Below are 21,680 nucleotides of genomic sequence, written 5' to 3' on the forward strand. Positions count from 1 at the left end.
TCATGGGCTTGCAGTGGCTGTGACCAAAATTTGAGAGAGATGAAGGACACTGGAGCAGAAACAAGAAGGGCATTCACTTACTGTCCTCCAAATGCCATTGGAGGAATGGTATCCTAATTTTCAGATGAGATATACTTCAAGCTAACGTGTATCCAAAGCAACAAAGGAGGTCACTACACATCAGTAAAGGAAATAACACAAGGGTAAAGAAAGAGCTAACGGTTGTAAATATGGATGCAGCAAATGTCAGCACATTCAATTTCCTAAAATAAAATTATTGATATAAAAAGACAGATAAGGCCAACACAATTAGACTGAGGGACTTTAATAACCCATTCTCACAAGTCAACCAAATAAAAATTCAAAAAGAAGTACCATATTGAACCATACCATTGAACAAATGAACTTAACAGATGAGTATCTATACAGCATTTCAGGGAATACACTCTTCTCAATAGTTCATGAAACGTTCTCAAAAATAGACCATATCTTAGGCAATAAAAATATTTTTTAAATAAATTCAAAATAATTAAAATTATCTCACATCCTATCAGCTCACAATGAGGTGACATTAGAAATCCTCAGCAAAAGAAACCACAGAAACTATGCAAACCCATGGAGATTAAATAACACAATCTTGAATAATCAATGGATCACAGAAGGTATCAGGGAAAATTTATATTTCTAGAATCAAATCACAACAGCAGTACAACATATCAATACCTGCAGGATACTAGAAAAGCGGTTTTCAAAAAGAAGTTTATTGCTATGAATGTCTTTATTAGATGAATAAACAAATCCCAAATAATAACCTAATGATGCATCTCAAAGCCATAGATTAAGAAAAAGAGCAACACAAGGCCAAAACTCATAGAAAGAAAGAAATTATGATGATCAGAGGAGAAATCAATAAAGCTGGACTAAAAACACAAAGAGTAAATAAATCAAAGAGTTGGTTCTGTGAGAAGATAAATAAGATCAATGAATCCTTAGCCAAACTTAGCAAAAGAAGGAAAGAAAAGACCCATATCCATGTAGTTAGAAATGAAAAAGACAAAATCACAATGGACCCCACTGAAACTCAGGGGACTATAAGAAATTGTTTCAAAAATTTACATTCCAATATATTGGAGAATCTAAAAGAATGGATAAATTCCCGGACACATATGAATTACTAAAATTGAACCAAGAAAGTAAAAACAAAACAAAAAAAAAACCCCTACTTGAATAGACCAATAACAGGCAATAAAATTCAGGAAGCAGTAAAAGATGACAACTATAGCCCAGGGCCCAACTGATTAACCAGCTGTACTTTATCAGAACTTCAAAGAAGAATTCAGTTTTCAAATTCTTCCATGACATTGGAAGGGAAAGAATGCTGCCAAACTCATTCCCTAAAGTCAGCATAAGTGTGATAACAAAACCAGACAAGGGCTCAACAGAAGAAGAAGAAAGAGAAGAAGAAGAAAAGAAGAGAAGAAGAGGAAGAAGAAGAAGAAGAAGAAGAAGAAGAAGAAGAAGAAGACGACTATAGGTTAATATCCTTAATGACTATAGATGCAAAAATCCTCAGAAAGATACTTTCAAGTAGAACACAACAAATCATTAAACGGATCATATATCACGATCAAATGACTATGGTCCTATATACCTAAATCAATCAATGTAATATGCCACATAATTAGAAGTAGGGATTTAAAAAAATCACATGATCATCTCAAAGATGCAGAAAAAGTCTTTGATAAAATCCAACATTCAATTCATGGTTAAAAGAAAACTTATAAAAATAGGTATAGAAAGATGCTATCTCAAGCCGATAAAAGTCACTTAAGAAAAACCCACAACCTGAAACACTAATTTGCTTAAATAGTTATGTTTTGATCTGCACTGTTTAGTTGTTATGCCCTATTTTATCTCTGTATCTATTTTATTATTTACTTTTTTATTTTTATCCTTTTAATTAAAGGAAAAATAAATTTTAAAAAAAGCAGGATATATTATAGTAACCCACTTTGATATCCTATTAACTTGATTTGAAGCCCTGTATTGCTCTCACCATCTTGTTTTGACTGATGTTCCTCTATTCTGCTTTGCTTGATAGTACCAGGTTCGAAAGTTAGGCAACAGCTGTGAAGATAGTGGGATTCATTATGATGCCCATACTGGTTGACTATTATCTACTTTTGAAGACCTGTAATGTCTCCAATGTTTTGGTTTTGTTGGTTTTGTTCTTTACTATTTTGTTCAATTTTATTGTAACGGGCAATATGCCTATGCATAGGCAATTGCCTATGCCTGATGATATAGGCAATTCTATTTGAGATAGTGGGAGGCATTATGGTAACCATTGTTGATCACCTTGTATTATGTTTTTACATTATCTATTCTGTCCACCCTTTTGATTTAACCGACTCTGTTCTGTTAAGTCACATTTGGTTTTACTCTCTTCCAAAAAAAGTAATAAGAACTGTGGGAGCAATAAAACCAATGTGTAATAGTCATTGTACAAAAGAGAGGAAAAGAAAGTGTTCTAAATGGTATAACTGCGTGTAAATTTAAGTGTATAAGATAGACAATGATATTACTGAGTTTTGTTGGCTCATTGAACAGAACTGTTTGCAGTCTCACTGTTTGAATGTCCACTTTATATGCTTAAATCTTGTAACTTGAACAAATATTTCTAAGATGACAATATGTAATCCATTAACTAGTGATTTCCTACTGTTTTTTTTTTCTGAAATTCTGTATAACTTGTACCGCTTTTCTGCTTTTTTTCCCCCTTCTCTCCTTAAATAAATAAAAAAAAACCCACAATCAACATCAGACTGAATGGGAAAAAAATAAAGAATATTTCCTCTGAAATTAGGAATAACACTACAAGGTCTATTTTCAACACTCCTGTTCAATGGAATACTCATTTATACAGAGCAACCAGGAAAGAGAAAGAAATAAAAATGACATACATAGGAAAGGAAGTATCAAACTATTTTTTTGTAAATGATATGATCCATTACATAGAAGACCCACAAAAATTCCAACACAAGATTCTTAGAGCTAATAAATAAGTTCAGCAAAACAGTAGGATACAAACTCACCACACAAAAATCAATAGCATTTTTGTACATCAACAATGAACATCTCAAGAAAGAAATCAGGAAAACAATTCCACTCTCTGTGACTTCAAAAATAATTAAATATCTAGGAATTAACTTAACCAAGGGAGTGAAATACTTCCAAAATGAAACCTCTACAATGAAAGATACAGTACTCTGATGAAGGAGACTGGAGAGAACATCAGAAAAATGAAAAGACATCTCCTATTCCTGGACTGGCAGAATTAGTACTTCCATCAGGCCTTATTACAAAAAAGATAGATAGATAGATAGATAGATAGATAGATAGATAGATAGACAGCATTTTCAGTCAAACGCCAATAGCACTCTTCACAGAGTTAAAAAAACATAACAAAATGTATATGGAGCAGAAGAAATCCATAATAACTAAAGAAATCCTAAGTAAAAAGAACAAAGTGAGAATCATTGCAACCCCAGATTTCAAGTTATACTAAAAACATTACAGTAATAAAAACAGCACAAAACATTTTTTTAAAAATTAAAAAACACTATGACACTGGGACAAAACAGATATGTAGAACAATGGAATAGAAGATACAGAAATACCCCCATACCCCATAGCCAGCTGATCTTTGACAAAGGGACCAAAAACAAATTCTGGAGACAAAAATGCCCTCTAACAATCGGTGTTGGAAAACTTGTTATTTGGTGCAAAAAAAATGAATCTAGACTGATAATTACTAACTTTGCACTAAAATAAAATTAAAATGGATCAAAACATAAGTATAAAAATGGGTAAACAATCCACTGAAAGATATGAAAACTATTGAAGACACAAGCACAGGTAAAATTTTGATAAAAGAACCCCAGTTCCACAACAGATAAGATCATATCAAATTGAAAAACTTCTATATAGCAAAGGAAGCAAGAAAGTGAAGAGACAACCTACAGAATGGCAAAATTCTTCCAGCCATTCCTGACACAAGACCAATATCTAGAATATACAAATCTTTCAAAACAATTAGGCCCCCCAAAATAAAGGACCCAATCAAAAAATGAACAATTAAAAAAAAACACATCCCAAAAGTATTAACAGCTAATAAATACATGGAAAAACATCCAACATCTTTGGCCATTAGTGAAATGCAAATATAAACAATAAAAAGATTCTTATTCCAGTAAGACAAGCTGTCATGAAGAACTCAAACTCAAAATGCTGGCAAGGATGGCGGGGGGAAGAATCCTTCTACACTGTTGGTAGGATGTACAAACATTAAAAATCAGTATAGAGATTACTCAAAAAACTAAAAATAGAAATTCCACTTAACCCCGCTGTACTTCTCCTGGGTATGTTCTCAAGAGTCAAAGTCATCAGTGATACAGGCATGCACAGCACCACTCACAATAGATAGGTCATGAAAGCAGCCCACATGCCCACCAAAAGATGAATGAATAAAGAAAATGTGTTATAGACAAGGGAGTATCACTCAACCATGTCCACTTTTTATGCTTTGATTTTGTAACTTGAACAACCACTTCTAAGATAACAACACGTAATTTATCAACTAGTGATTTCCTACTTTTTTTTGAAATTCCGTATTATTTCTACCCTTTTTTTGTGTTTTGCTTTTTTCTCTAAATAAAAAAAATCTTTCTGAGTTATCTGCAGACAAATGGATAGATTTTGAGAACACAGTATTATGTAAATTAATCAAACAGGATTAAATATCAAATGATTTATCTTACATGAAAAATCAAACCAAATAAAAATGAAAATAAAGAGTATGGTAGAAGACAGAAAAGTAGACTTTCTAGAGATGAAGAAAGGATCTTGGAAAAGGAAATGGGATAACATTACTGGGATAACAGGAAATGAGGTAAAAAGGAATCAAATTTGATCAAGATGTATCAAAAACATATACTTATAAAAAATAAAGTAAAATGGCAATACCAAAGAAACTCATTTATAATAAATATAATTCACAATTACAGAATATATGTCAACATGATCAAATGGTTATTTAAAAGACTCAGAAAGACTATTATATAAAATTCAATACCTACTTATGCTTTTTAAAAATTCTTGGCAATATAAGGATAAAAGTAGTAGTGGTTTTAAAATGTTTAGAAAAGATGTTTAGAGATTCTGATACTTTTTCTATTGACAGGTGTGGTTTTGTGTCCCTCTCCTTGAATTTAGGTTGACTTGTGACTAATTCAATCAATTAAGTATGAAAAAAGTAACACAATGTGATTTTTCAAGGTAGATAAAAAACCCATTGACATCCATCTAGCTTTGTCATACTGCTTACTGTGAAAGAAGTCAATCATCACAAAAGAAATATCCACTACTCCAACACCACCTGGTTAGAAAAGGAATATTTACAAGCTCAGATTCACAGATTGATGAACTCTCATCTAAAGCAGGTACGAGGGCAGGATGTATGGCTCGACGGTAGAGTGGCTACCTACCATCCAGGAGGTATGGGTTCAATCCTCAAGACTGTTAACTAACTGTTAGCTATAGGAGTGAGGGAATTTGTTTTGTCCAGCCCATTTGAGCTTTTTGTTGTTTACAGTCTCACTTCACATCTGACATAAGCAATTAACGTATGTCAAGTAGGAACAGTCATATGGATCCCTTTCCAAATTCCTGGCCCACAAAGCCAAAATAAAACTAAATGAATAATGAATTGGGAGCCAGCATACTGTTCTCTCTTATTTTATACATTTAAAAATTTCATAGTTGGAAGTTTAAAAGATAGAATATCAAAACCAAAACAACAACAACAGAAAAAAATTTTCAAGTCATCACTAAGATATGGAACAGTATATAAATGAGTGGATAATACTCTCATGACATCTTAGCAGTGAACTAACAAACAGAGCTTATAAAAGTACTGTTCACTAATTCCATAAGGGATTCAGTAAGATTACTATATTCTAATCCCTTCCAGTCTATCCTAATTATGTTATCATTGGATACAAAGTAAAATCTAACTCATTGTCGATTCATTTGGCTTTCAAATAATTATAAAAATCTCATCTATGTATGGATCTCAAAACTTGTCCTATTTTCACCAATCTAATATTGATCAATTTTGCTTCGCTTTTCTCTGAGTTTAGACATACCTGGTTCGTGTGTTTCCCATCTTACTGTGAAGCCTCTACCTCTTCTCAAATGATCAGAGAAGAGATGAAAATAGAGCGCATTGTCGCTGCTCTGAAGACCCTGTGGAGCTGTGGAGCCACAGAATTTTCCAAGTGTAAAGTCTGCAGAGGAATCACCATCATGAATCTCAAGAAACTCATGCAGGCAATTGTTCTCCAATTCTAATTGGAAGAAAGTGAATGTGATATGCAGGACCTAAAAATATAAAAACCACAATATATTATTTTCACTTCCATATTAATTGTAAAGTATTTCTCCTACTAACTAGAAAGTATTTACATAGAGATATATCTACTGTGTATCATAATTCATTCACTAGTGCAAACAACAATTATCCATAGTATATAAGACTTATGTTAAGAGTTAAAACCAGAAAGCATGATGGTGCATTCTCTAATCCCAGCACTCTGGGAGAACGGAACTGGGGAATTTATAGAGGTACTGTCTCAAAATAGGTAATAGAGTACCCTGGGTGTGATCCCAGCTACATTTAAAAATTGTTAAAACCAAATTTCAACTAATATCAAAATATATTTAAAATTCTTTGATGAACTAGAACTGCTAACTACCTTGATTTAGGCATTTCATATTAATGCACGTTATCAAATTATCATACCGTACCTCATACATAGGTACAAACGTTATACATCAAAAAATCATGGAGATTTATCTACAGTTCACGAAACTATCAGATCTTTCAAAATCATTTCAGATGTGTAGCTGAAACTGTATGTAGAAATTGGTCATCTGAAAAATCTACCATGAATTAAGTTTAATGGGCTAACACTGCTATTCACTAATGTATATCATCTGAAATTACATTCACCATCACCCCTCAGTTATGCCAATCCTAGAGATGCTCAGTTGCTTAATTCAGACTGTCACACTCAAGTGTAGGCAGAGTAAGCACAACATAGACATGTGTACATTCTGCAAATCTTTGTGGGTTGCATATTGCTATGGGTGAACAATATCAACGGAATGGGAACAAGGTAATACCGGCATGAAGGTTCTGAGAACACAAGTGCAGGAGAATAAGCATGAAGATGTGTATCTGAGTAAACTGTCAGGATGTGCAGCTTTTAAATATAGTAATAAAATAATAAAATTTACAAGATTTTGGATGATACCTTCATTTTAAACAAGCAACCAAAACAAAATTATTCAATTTACTTTTTACTAGAAACTAAAATCATAATGGTATTCTGTTACTGAAAAAGAATTGCTGAATATTGTTGAAATTCTGCTAGGGCATTTTTAAGATCTGTTGTCCATCATTACACAATTTTCTCTCTAGAAGCAATTTAAATAAAAGTCAAATAATGTTAATTAATTGAAATATCCTGATTTGTATATGTTTCCCATCATATTACATGCATTATAGTACAGAAAAGATGATATAATCAAGAAAAATAGAATAAATTTTCTTATAAATTGGTAATAAACATTTTTAGACTTTTTCACATAAGAATTTTTTCTTTAAAAATGTATTTTCAATGTCAGGAAATAGAATTCATGAAAACTAAATGGAAGGAAGGAAGGAAATTCACCTAACATACCCACTGAGAAATGCTTTTGAATTTACTGTATTGTATATTACCAGGCCCTAAAATGCCCTCCTTCCTCAAGGGAAAATAATATTTTCTGACCCTTGCACAATGTTTGTTGTAATGCTAGTTTTCTGGGAAAAGGTAGTAGAATTTCAAGGGAAAATCTTATCTCTTCAGACAGACCACTGCATTGTAGAGTCCAAGAGTTCGTTGAAAAATAAATACTTAGAAAATCTAAGTAATTAAAGTCCTTAGGTTTGGATTAAATTTTAAGTGTATTTATGTGGCAGTTTAGAGTTACAAACTTTGGAGTCAGATAGCCTGGGATGAGCCACTCCCTGCCACATGCACCTGGGTAAATTTCTTAGCTGCACAGGGCTCAGTTTCCACATATGTAAAATGAGAATACAATTCCTATCTTTACACTTATGAAGACTAAAAATGCAATGATGTACAAGAAGCGTGGAACATAGTACGGGGCATACCAGGACAAGTAAGAAGAAAGCAAGCCTAGTATCAGTCACCATTGTGTAATAATTGATATAATATGCAGATGACTGACCATCTTTAAGCAATACTATCTTGGTAACAAGGTGACCTTACAAATTAACAAGTGGCTTACAGCTGTCCAATCAGTGTGTAGAGAATTATTCATTACCGGACCAAGCATGGACTTCGGAATCAAACTTTACTTTGAAATTTAACTATTCCAATTACATGCTAAGTACTTTTAAAAAACTATACATAATTTCTCTTAGTTCTCATTATTTGATTTATAAAATGAAAATATTACTACTTATTTAAAAGTTAGTAAGCAGTTAAAGAAAGTTCGACAAAATGTTTAAACCTGATGCCTGGCACTTCGCAATTGTGATAATTGATTGATCACTAAATATTCTTATTCAAGAATATGGATATTGCATATTCAAACATTCAAATAAAATGTGTGTTTAGGCAGGAGTTAGTACATTTACCTTTCCCTCTTCAGTTCGGATAACCCAAAAGCAGTTAATATTATGATGATAAACAACATCAGAGATCAGATAGCTGATGCTTCCACTCATCCCTGAGACGGACTCTCCACACACTGCAAAGGAAAAGATGATGAAACATGCTTCCATACAAGGAAGAAGCTAGGCAAACGAAACTCTAGCCTGCCAGGCCCTTTCGACTGTCCCCTTTTCTAAGGAGAGTGAGTCAAATCCCACAAAGTCTTGTTAATATCTCATCCCTCGTCGGTTACTTCTTTTGGCTTCAATTCTCTACAACTCAGTGAAACTTAACGCTGAACAGTTTTTTTAGTTCTTGTATTCTACTTGCCATTGTGTTAGTTGTGTCTCCTCAACTACGGGTAAACAGATAATAAATGGAAACTCGGTCATATGTTTCTATACTGCCCACATGATTTATTATAGGTTTATTTTAAACACAGTAACATTTCAAGAAATGTGTTCCTTCAGAATCAGGAGCAATATATGAGGGGTCATAAAGATACTTTATGGATGAAGTTGAATGCAAATAATTCCTGAGTAATACATACATCTGGATAGGAAATCAGGAAAGGAATTTGGGGAAGGTTGTGGGAAAAAATATCTCAAATAAGAGAGTAGAAATACTCTTTAAGGTACATTGGGCCAGGTAACAAAAGAAAAATGTCTGGCTTGAATGAGCATTTCTAGAGAACTACTGAAAAATCACCTTACGTGGATAGAGTAATGATTAGGTATAAAAGGTAACTGAAAAACAATTCTAATCTGTATGTAACAGACAATAATGAACCAGCATGCACTCCAGGATAAGAGTAACATGATTACATGTGGTGTTCTATAGAAACTGGCCGCTACACAAAAAACAATGTCCCCTTAGAAAACACTCTAGCATATTTTAGATTTAGAAAGGGCATAACGAAAATAGCAAATATTGATTTAATTCTTTTGAAGAAAAATTCTTCGGGTTTAAATTGAAAATTTGTAAATATCTGCTTTATGCATTCTGTACCCTTTCAACAGTGAACAACTATAAAAGAAAGTAAGTTCAGTGGGGCAATCAGCAGAAGGGTTCAGTGAAGAGTGATATTTCTAAGTAGTATCTGTGGCCTAAGAAATGCTGGCAGTACCTTGCTGGGGAGCCTGACAGTAAGATCCAGTCCATGAACTAGTGCATTCACAGCTGAAACCATTAACTCCATCGACACAGGTTCCCCCATTCAGACACGGGTTGCTCAAACATTCATTGATGTTTTCTGTACAGTTGACACCAGCCCAACCTGAATCACACTCACAAAAATAGCCAGAGACTGTGTCCTAAGGAGAAAAACAAGTGTAACATAGTGAAACAAATGGATAGACAATAAATGGAAGCAACTCAAGAAGTAAACTGATATCCAAGAGTTGAATCATACTAAGTACTTTTCGGGAGTCCAACTTCTAATTTTTAAATGATAGTTGCTCAGTATAAGTAGTCTTATTTATTTGAAATAAAATCTTAGCTTATTGATTTTTTCCTTGGGAACTAAAGTGATCACATAACTTTTTATCTTATAGTTATGCACAGGGTCTTATTTTAAACTTGAATTGTTCTCTTAAAACTTATGAATCATATAAAATGTATTTTTCATAGAAAAGTAGAACTAAAAATTATTATAAAATACTCATATCCCAAAGAACAAAGGACTCACTGTGCATTTTCCATTTAAGCAGGGGCGACTTAAACAAATATTTCCAAGTTGCACACATCCATTTGGCCCATAACCATTTCCAGTGTATCCCGGCAGACAGGTACAGAGAGGAAAGAAACCTGTTCAGAAATAAAAATGGAAGTGTAAATATAGGCATCCTCCTTAATTCAAAGACAATAGCTAAACTCAGGCTCTGGTCTCTTCTCTGAATTACAATTCACCACTGTTGTTCCTAAGGCAGACACGAAAATGTATGAAGAGAAAATATTACAATCTTTATTTTTCCATATTTTAAAGTAAGAAGGCCAAAAAATAAAGTAAGAAAGCCATTAAATTTGTCCAATACTTTACCTACAGATGGACCCTAGTACTGTCATCTCTCATGTCAGGTTGTCCTGAGCTACGTACAAATGAAAAGTACACCAAGGGAAGGAGGATGAGAGTTCGTCATCATGGAGAGATTATCAGCAGATGAGAGGGTTGTAATGACCATGGGAACTGTTGCAAGCACTGCAGAGAGTATGACTAAATTAATCCTTTCTAAAACTTAGTTACACCTTTACAAAGGAAGACAGCACAGATAGATTGTTTTGATCAAAGTCAGCTGGAATGTGGAGGTACCAAGAGAGCCTCTGTGTTTTTCCATAGCACATCACACAGGAGTGGAATTAAAGGGCCATTCTCGTGTTCTCAATTCTGAGGACACAGTTTGGACGTTACCAGTTTTAATCAGACCAGCCACCACAAAATGAACTCAACACTTTAAAAGATTCTTGTAATGATATTGTAGTTTGAAGATAACACAGGGACATAAGCAAGTAGGAACATCAAATCAAATGCCAGTGCCAAAACCTCCTCCAAACTTTTTATTGACCCTTTATCACCATGTTAAAAGGTAAGAAAATAGCTGTCTAAATGGTTATGAAAAAAAGAACTTGAATTGATTGAAGGTATTCTATGTGTGCATTAATAGTCACTGTTAGTTATGATGCACATGAAATAGTAGCTAGATATAGCGTAATAGCAGCTTGGACCTCCCAAGTTTTCTTCTGCACTTAAAAATATCATTATAGTGTTTTACAAGTTACTGTAAAGAAGGTTAACTTGAATATATAAAGGGCTACATCACATCATTTATAATGTCTTCTATATGAAAAAGAAATTACTTTCATATTTTAAAGTTTACACAAAGTAATGCTTTACATACATGGGTTCATTTAATCTTCTCAAGAACCCTTTGAGATAGCTACTATTATTCATTTCACAGATAAAGAAACTGGAGCACAAAGAGCCTAGGTGACTTGACCAAGGACACTAAATCTGAATGTGGTGGAGCTAAGGGGGCAGCAATACAGATTTTCTCCCAAGAAATCATGCTTCATTTTATTACTGTTAATTACTCAATAAAGATTTAGCCATATTATATTATAAGCTATGTAACCATAGGTGTATGCCTACATACACATTGATACTCTTGGCTATTATATGCATTTATATGACAATTAGGAAAAAAAGAAAAGTAGTACTTTGAAATGTCAAGAAATATGATAAATTACTGAATAAATGGAGTTAACTTCACCCATTTAGACAAAATTATCAAGCTAGTTTTCTGTTCGATTTCTAAAATAAGCAATAAATTCTAAAAAGATTAAAGATTATGTGCAATAAAAAATATAAAAGAATATACACTTGACTACATTTAAAGAGCTTGGTAGAAAAGGCACCACTAAATATGATTCTAAGGGCAGGAATAGCAAGATTTTTCAGCTACATAAAATTTGAAACTTTAAAAAAATCACTATGCAATTAAGAGAACAGCAAAATACCTTGAAAAATGGCATTTGAAAAACATAAAACAGATAATGTGATAATGTCTTTAGACATAATGAAATTTTACAAAACAGTGAGAAAGCAAATGAGCAAAGGATATAAAGAAATAGTAAAATAGCTAGCTAGTAAAAACATGAAAAATATTAGTAATCTAAAAGGGTAGATTAAAATGATGGGAAATTAATTTCTGTCTATGAAATAGACTCAGATGAAAAATAATGTATCTATTATCCAAGGTAAATATATATTTTCATAAATCAATGGTTATTGTATACAATAAGTCAACATTTCTCAGAGAAATATTTAGCTAAATTATAGGAGGTGATCCCTTTTCTAAGCAATGCTGTAGACACTGGATTACTCTAGATCCATCTTTTCCTTGTTTAGTAGTTAACTCCATATTTTGGTGGATTCATAATTCCCGAAACACAGACTACACTTCTGAGTCTCCCTTTCCATTTGCCTTTTCTATTTGGCTTTGTAGTTCAATTCCACCCAATGGCATAGACATGGAAGAGTCCTTAAAGGGATATGGCATTTCTCCTTTCTTCTTTTTTTCTTCTTACTTGGAATATAGGCCAGAATTATTTGGCTGGCATAATTACTTTGGAAAATAATTGCTAAATTAGAGCAGATTGCTAAAGAGCATACCTTGCTGCATTTTTTAAAATCCAAGTATAAAGTTTTATAACTCAAATTAATATTTTGTTTGATGATCAAAGAATTTTGATGACAGAAGATTTCATTTGTGAAGTCCTAACTTGCTTTAAAATGTTGTAATAAAATACCTAAAGCCAAAGAGAGAGGCAAAGCATTACCTTGAGATGAGGAGCACGTTGCGTGGGGATGGCAGCCTCCATTATTGATGGAGCAGATGTCTACGACAGTGCACACTTTTCCGTCCCCCTGGTACCCTGGTCAGAGAAAGCAAGGGAGCGAAAAATAACGTCAAGAATATGGGAGGAAGGTAATATCAATCTGAGAATCAGATATCACAAGGTAAATGTTCTTTAACAAAACAAAAGGTACAAGAAAATATCCTGTCACAAACAAACAAAATCTGTACTTGAGAAGAAGATGTGGCAGCCTAACTTCATACATAATGTTCTGGTATGCTCCTAATAAGAAAATGTATGTAAAAGCATTGATAGAAAGGGTTGACATAAAAGTTGACATCTCTTAATTTCCATAATTTTGTTTTTTATTGGAGAACGGAGTACTACAAGGGACTAAACTCAAGGCCTCATACTTGCCAGGCAGACACTGTGCCACTGAGTTATATCTCCAGACCAATTTCCATGATTCTAATATTCTTAGGGGTAAATTTTTTATAGAAGTCCAAAATATTGCTTTACACCATTAAAACTTACAAGATTTCTGTTATCTCTTAGAATGCTAGGAATTTCTTGGCTATTAATTCTATTTACATTAGAAAATAGTATTGGTGACTTCTTTCCAAAAGAAAAAGGGGACTAACGTGTGTTATAGGCCTGTTTTTAGTAAAACTTAATGTAAAACATAAGTATACCACATTAATAGATTATATATGTGAACAATGGCACAGTAAACCTGATATGAGCCCAGAAAACTTTCTCAATCCTACATTATCTCAGTGGCAGTTTTTGCAGTTTGCAATGGCTTGTTTTCTACTAATATTAAAAGTGTTCTTAATTTCTTTCTCATACTATAGTTGTATTAATGTGTCTTGAATGTTCAAGTTAAGTGAAACACTCTATACTAGTCAGTTTCTTTCCGTAGCTAGAAATCATATTTAAAATGGAATACAAGATAGTTTTCCTAGGCATATTTTTGCCAGTAATGAGATCAGGAAATCTAGAAAAATACCTGGTGGACAGTCCTCACAGATAAAAGATCCAGGTGTGTTCACACATGTAACAAGCGGAGTCACAGAACAGCCACCATTATTCATCTCGCATTCATCGATGTCTTCACAAACATATCCATTTCCTCGCCACCCTAGAAAAACAGGAAGATTTGAAAGATTAGCTCTATAAGCAAGTCAATAAAGAAAGAAATACTAATAGTTGAAACTTGCAAAATATCCGCTCTATTAAAAAAAACTATAGATTAAAATGAAATATACTGACATACTGTCAAAAATCACTTTAAATTCTTGGAAACAAATTCTAGTAAAGTAGTAGGCAAATAGGATACTTTTGTATAGTTAGTTGGATATTGTATTAATATAAACAATTTGGAAAAATATCCAGTTATTTACATTTTTTAAAATACATACTTGTTGATGGTTAATTCTATGTTTGAAACTCACTCTATGGTGATAAAACTACAAGCATATTAAAATGAAGATGAGAAAGAATTGAAAAAAAATCATGCTACCCAAATTCAAAGACCCAATCTAATAATGGGCATCTGAGATGAACACATACATCTCAAATGGCAAATACATGAAGAAATGTTTAACATCACTGGTCATTTGAGAAATGCAAATTAAACATCAAGATTCCTCTCACTCCAGAAAGAATGGCTGCCATCAAGAAATCAACCAATAAAAAATGTTGGCAGGGCTGTAGGGAAAAAGGAACTCTTTTCCACTGTTGGTGCAAGTGCAAACTGGTACAACCACTGTGGATGTAAGTGTGGAGATTCCTCAAAAAACTGGGATTCAATCCAGCTATTACCCTTCTGGACATTTTCCCAGAAAATTAAAACATCATGTCACAGTGATATATGTGCACCCTTAGCAACACAGTTTGTAATAGCTAAATCTTGGAAACAATCCAAATGCCCATCAACCACAGAATGAATAAAAAACATGTGGTATTTTTGTACAATGGAGTGTTACTCAGCTATAAATAAATATAAGCTTGACACATTTTTAGGAAAATGGGTGCAACTTGAAACCATACTAGTAAGTGGAATAAATCAAACTCACAAGTGTAAACACTTGTGTAAAAAAACCTAAAAGAGTAATAAGATCCAAAATGTACAGTAGGTATTATGAAAACAAAGGAGAAAGGAAGTTCTCACAAGGGAAGAACAACTGGGATAGTGAAAAGGAGAAAAGAAAGAAGAAAAAAGATTATATGTATATGGGTATAAAAATATGCATGTATATATAAGATAGATATCTGTACTACTAACCTCTGTAAGTTCATCAAAAGGAACAGTTTGTACTTTCATTGTTTGATTGTTTTAACATTTTTTATGCCTAAATTTTGTATCCTGAACAACTACTTCAAAGATAACAATATGCAATATATTAACTAGTGTTAATTTCCTACTATTCTTAAAAAATCCTGTATCAGGGGCTGGGGATTTAGCTCAGTGGCATAAGCGCCTGCCTTGCAAGCAGGCAGTCATGAGTTCGATCCCCGGTACCAATAAAAAGGAAAAAAACCAAAAAAAAAAAAAAAAAAAAAGAGAGAGAGAGACAAAATCCTGTATCATTTCAACTTTTTTGCTTTGTTTTCAAAATAAAAATATAAAAAATAAGATGCTTGTTATACTATTGTTTAATAGGAAAAAAATTCAACGGCCAATAGAGACATAGGTTACTGCCTTATATTCATTTGTAACACTGAATACTAAAAAGAGTTTTAATAATTCCTACATCTACATGTCCTACAAGGGCACAAACACACTGAACAAAAAAAGTAACAAATTTTCAGAATAAAATGCACAGTTAGGGTCATACTCCCAACTTGAGGAAAGAATTATTTAAAAACCTGCATATGTTTCTATACATTTGTATGAGCTAAGGAAAATGGCATTGGTGGGACAGTAATTGACTTGGATATCCCAATTCACAGCAAGGCTACAGGGGTCTCAAGGGACATGCATAGGTGAGAACTACTGAACTGTATTGGAAACACAAACAGGTCAAAGATTTACACAAATTTGCATGCCTCTGGTTAACATGAAAGGTAATACTAGAAAGCACATTTTTTGACTACAAGTGTAGTCAGCTGATGGCCGTAGCAATACATGGTTAGACCTTCCAAACTGTATGGATAATCCTGCTCCACACTTTGACACTAGCATAGTTTTAGACAAGTATTCCAATTCTGTGAAAGTGTTAAGCAGTAAGATGATCTTGGCCACATGTTTGTGAAACAGAACATGCAGCTGGATTCAGACACCTCCTATGTGGTCTTCTTATCCCACCTATCTCAGTAGTAGAAGGAAATTGGTTCTAGCACCTTGCCTGCCTGGCACACAGCCCTGTGAATGTACCTTTTGGACAGGGCCCACAGTAGAAAGAGCCTGGAGTGTTGAAACACTGCACAAGTGCCGAACAAGAAGATGAGAGGCTGCACTCATCTTGATCCACCGTGCAGGCAGGGCTGTGTGGGGAGGATGTCCAGCCAGCTTCGCAGATGCATGTGTAATTACGCTGGTGGGGTAATAAGAACGTAAATGAAGACAATCAAGTGAAGAAGCAAGCAAACCTTTGAAAGCCTCAGCGAGCCCCGAACTATTTATTATCTAACATTCGTTTCCATTAGGCCAATTGAAAGACTCTGTCTTTCTTCCCATCTGATTTAAGCATTCAGACTACAACATGAAAAAAGGTAAACATCTTTTTTTCAGAGTAAGAGACTCCTATAATTTATCCCAAGATGACAGGGAAAAAGCAGCAACAATCAAGAGTTTTAAGTCAATATAATTAAAATGAATCAACTCAGCCTGCTATGTTTTTAGAGGAAAAAACACCCATGAAGGCACAGACTTTGGAAAATCAACTGTTGATTTCTTTCTAAAAGTCTCTCTTTCCCCATTTACTGGCTCCCTATTCTACCTCCCACTCCACCATTGGAATGAACCATTTTCCATCTTACCAGTAGAAAAAAATAGTGAGAGAACTAAAAATAAAGAACTGAAGTTTTGATGAAGAGCCGAACTGGCCAGGACTGGGTGACCTGGAGGGTCGAGAGGCAAAATCCTGAGGATCCAGAGTGCAGAGGGGCAACAAAGAGTCCACAGTCACCATGGAGTCTGCAGCACTCACAGGGGCTCAGGGCCAGGAAACTCCAGACTCAAAATTGCAGGTTGCCAACAAGACTAAGTCTCTGCGTTTTCATGACTTGTCACTGTTGAAACTTGCAAGGCCAAGAGAAGGTCATGTCTCAAAGAGAGATTCAGGCAGGAATAATAAAAATGCTACTATTTTGTGTAACTTAACCTCTGGGTTCACTCTTCTGCATCTCATCTTCCCTCTTTGCCTGTTCCCTGCAAAGGGCAGGAAGTGCCCTCACGTGCAGCTCCACGGGGCAGTGCTTGTGCACAGTCAGTACAGAAGGGACAACCAACCACCAAGGCTCCCACAGGAGTCACTTCGGGAAGGAGACTCACCACTCTAGCTTGCTGTCGTTCTAAATCCTCACAGACACCATGGACACAGAGTTCTTTAGAGCCACCCTCACAGTCATTATATCTGAACTCACACTGGGGTCCGTATGTATCAGGTGTGCAGGTACATCTGTTGGTTACATAAGAGCACAGCATCAGAAGACCAGTCCCTGTCTCTTAGCATTAATAAAAAAAATCCAAATTGATAATATTAACATGGAATCATAAACCAGCAACACAGGTTTGCTGGCTAGAACCTTAGGAGAAAAATCACTCTGTTCTACTCCTAACAAAGACTGAATGAATGTGCTATCTTTGTAAAGAAAGTGTTAGAGAACCATGACTTAGTATCTCCTGAAGCTACACTATAAATTCTTCTGGTATGAAGTCATCAGACATCATATTCAAAGGGCAGCATTCTATAAACCTTGGTGTCAGAGTTTGTTCAAAAGAGGAAAGAGAGAGATCAGCAAGTTCATTCCTCATCTGTTCCACTCAATCTGCCAAGAAGCACAAGTGAATCTTAACTGAACTAATCACTTCCTGGTGCTGTCTATGATGGTATAACCCCATATGCCCTGCAATGGTCACATCTCAAAGTACGTGATAACTGTTACTACATTACAAAGGGCAAAACATCTTCTATCCACTATGTCATTAACATAGTGACATTGCTTCTGTAGTCACGTTTTAACTTATAAAAATATAAATATTATATGATAACTAAAATACCAGTAGGTGTTTTGTTACTAGAAGATTTCAGACCAACAATTATCAAATAAGGAAAGCTGCTTAAACCCATTTAATTCTTAAAGTTACCAGGCTAGTTTTATATCTGCACGGCAGCCTAATGGAGAATTTCTAAGGTAAGAAAATGGGCTTTGGGGGAAGAGGAAGGAATAAAGGAAGCTAAAAAGCCTAAACTTATCCATACAAGCCTGAGCATATCTGAACGAGAGGAGCCAAGCACAGGTGTCACCATTTGTCAGATAGGAGCAGCACTGGCAGAGAAAGACTTCACTGAGGGAGCTGGCCATCAGTACCAGAGGTGACAAACAAGGAAGAAGAAGCACATTTGTTCCTTGGACCACAAACTAGTTTGTGATGTTCGGCAAAAGGAGCCATTCAACAGCATACATCAAGGTACAAAGAGCTCAGCTAACGTCTACGATGGCAGCATGTGAATGACAATATAGGAAGTCAGTTTGGCTCTTTGGGAAGATCAAGAACAACACAGTGAGCATACAACGTGCTGTGTCATGGGGATTCCAAGCAGCAATCGCTGGGGTGACATCTTTAAGTAGTTTCTAGGAAAGAAGAGATCAAAAACTATGGACAGAGATGGAGAGAAAGAGCATGGTAAACAGCATCCATGAACTCACATGGAGGGTTGACAGATTTATCAAGCATATGTGCTGCCAAAGCATGCATGAGACTTAGCAAATAAAAATACAGGATGCCCAGTTAAAACTGAATTTCAGATAAATGAATATTTTGGCACAAGTATGATTTACAATCACTATATTTACATAAAACTTATTTTGCTGATAAATTACATTTCTGAGCATTCAAAGATTGTTTTTGTCATTAAAATAAGGTCATAAGTAACAATAAGTGACAAACTTTATTAAAGAGAAATTCAGTTATTCAAGCTATTTATTTCCCCTCAACTCTGTTTTTCTAAACTTTTCCGATCATGATCTAGTTTCTTTCCTCTTCTCTGTCTCGTTCTCATCTAAAATAGTCTTACAAAAAATTTAAATAGACTCTTTGACATTATAGAACTTTACACTATTTCACACATATCTTTCAACATTTGATCCAGCTGGTTTAATTGCCAAAATTTATTTCTACCCCACACACTTTCCAAAAACATTTTTTAAGTCTTAAAACCAATTCTGAGTAGCTTTTTATTTTCTAGTATGAGATCTAAGTTTTTGGGAACTCCTGGGACTGGAAGACCCAGATTTACATACTGATCAGACCTATTAGCTGTTTATCTCAGACAGTTTACTAATTCATGAGACTATGTTAACTTTGTGTTCTAAAGGCCTTCCACTGTGCAAAGTGCTGAGAAAATTGTTCTCATCACTAAACACTTAACTTAGAAAATGACTTAAGATTTCAGAAGAGATTCTGGTTCATGGGCTATATTTAAATCCTCTCTCTTCATCTCTCTCTTCCTTCTTCCTTGCTATTAGCACTTGGAAATGAGAAGATATTAATCCTATATATTTCTTTAACCAGCTATAAGGTAGACTTCTTTTATTTAAATTTAGAAAATATGAGAAGAAAGGAAGTCAAATAAACTGTAGTTACTTTGCTATGATCATTAAAAATAAGTTCTTAAAATTTCATTTTACACACACACACACACACACACACACACACACACACACACACGCATACAGCCCACAGCCATAGAATTAATGATTGATAGAAGATGAAAGAAATCTAAGTCTGTTATTCACTGCCGTTATTTTTCCATGTTAGGGTTCTATGTTCTGAAAGATAAAATTAGTATTAAAACTGCATTTCTGTGTGTCTTTTTAACATAACAGTGTTTGCACACAAATATATTCTGAAGATAAATTGGTTGGCATTTGAAAAAACAGAGTAAAAAATTATATCCCTGCTCAGTGAATATAAAAACCATGTATGTGTTTTCGAACTACTTTACTACTGTTTGTGCCTTCACTGTTAGTTACTGAATTCATTATTGTAATGACATTTTATTACTGATTTGGTGCCAGAAGAATAAATCTAGGATTTTCAGATTTTTAAAAGCATTACAAATGCCTTTCGCAACAGAGAAGAAATCAGACATACTTCCATAGTCATAGTTTAACTTGCATTAGAGTCCATGGTTCATTATCACTCTGCTGACTAACTGAAAAAGATAAGTTTAATACCTAACTACCACCTGCACTAAAATCAGATTATTCTCATCATTTAAGTTCTGAATGTTTTAAAATCTACTAATAGTATGAATATAGACAAATAAAACAAAATATACTAATCATCATCATATTCATGGAGGACACACAAGCACATACAACCATTTTTCCACTAGAAAGCCTTCTAGCTCTGACTAGACCTCCATGTATATAGTTATGATATCCATGTATAACAAGTTCAGATCCCAAGATCTGTCTTAGGTACTATGTAGTCAGGAAAACAATAAGAATCAATTCTTTAAAATAAAGAGGCAATAACAATGTTAAAAATTGCAAAATATCATTTTATTAACTGTCTGAAGAAGTTGGGGCAAGACTTCAAGCCAAAAAAGTTTTTTGTTTGGTTTGGTTTGGTTTTGGTCAAAACAGTGTTTTCTCCTGCTCTATTGTTCTTACTCAAAAAAAAAAAAAAAAAAAAAACAATTTTTACCAAAAATTTGTCTATGAAACAAAAATTTTTCTATTTACATAATGCTTTAGCCTTACAAAGACTCTTACAATTATAAATTATTGATCTTCATTTTTCTCCTCAGGTAAGTAGGGTCAGAGTTAAAATAATACATAAATAAATAAATAATGGAAGGAAGCCTCAAATCCAAAGCAAACTTTGCCTACCACGACTATTGTTTTGCAATTTGATCTTTGCTCAAGTTTCCGTTTACTAAATATGTGTTGGAGTTTTCCAGAGGGTGACTAGCCTCAGTCAAACTACTGATTAACAAGGATTTAACCTCATATAATTGATAGAGAAATTATTTAAATGTTCAGTGTTTCTTTACAAACAGACATTGCAAATTATGATCAGCATACTTTTTTTGTTTTATTTTATTCCTTTAAAGAGTCACTATCATATGCCCCATTAGATTATTTATGATGCAGGTAATTAACAGGAATTACAAACTGTTCCCACATCAAAGGAAAAATGTTGTGCTCTCTAGTTTCTCCAGCAAATCTAGGAAAGACAGAGACTAGAAATGAAAATTATTTCCAGAGTCAGTACAAGAAATTTTGTACTAGTTATTGTTGTTGTTAATTACAAGATGATACAAGAGAGATTCAGTTCTGTTCTTACAAAGTTGAAGCTGCCAT

The 21,680-nt window shown here is 34.1% G+C and overlaps 1 protein-coding gene across 2 annotated transcripts in view; it reads right to left on the reverse strand.

Annotated features, from left to right (window-relative positions):
* Positions 1 to 21,680, reverse strand: part of Cubn (cubilin) — a 254,814-nt gene that overhangs the window by 225,615 nt on the left and 7,519 nt on the right. Inside the window, exons 7-14 of one of the 2 annotated variants that reach the window (XM_063237874.1) lie at positions 17,638 to 17,764; positions 16,519 to 16,678; positions 14,149 to 14,280; positions 13,122 to 13,217; positions 10,474 to 10,592; positions 9,913 to 10,099; positions 8,771 to 8,883; positions 6,207 to 6,441 (exon numbers count right to left, since the gene is read on the reverse strand). In XM_063237874.1, coding sequence (XP_063093944.1) covers positions 6,207 to 6,441; positions 8,771 to 8,883; positions 9,913 to 10,099; positions 10,474 to 10,592; positions 13,122 to 13,217; positions 14,149 to 14,280; positions 16,519 to 16,678; positions 17,638 to 17,764 — 1,169 coding nt within the window. Of the gene's footprint in view, positions 1 to 6,206; positions 6,442 to 8,770; positions 8,884 to 9,912; positions 10,100 to 10,473; positions 10,593 to 13,121; positions 13,218 to 14,148; positions 14,281 to 16,518; positions 16,679 to 17,123; positions 17,597 to 17,637; positions 17,765 to 21,680 lie in introns of those variants that run through there. The other variant, XM_063237875.1, reaches the window with a different exon arrangement.

This window comes from Cavia porcellus, unplaced genomic scaffold, assembly GCF_034190915.1.
Source record: "Cavia porcellus strain 051 isolate PalLab524CR breed Dunkin Hartley unplaced genomic scaffold, mCavPor4.1 scaffold_27, whole genome shotgun sequence".
Taxonomy (NCBI): domain Eukaryota; kingdom Metazoa; phylum Chordata; class Mammalia; order Rodentia; family Caviidae; genus Cavia; species Cavia porcellus.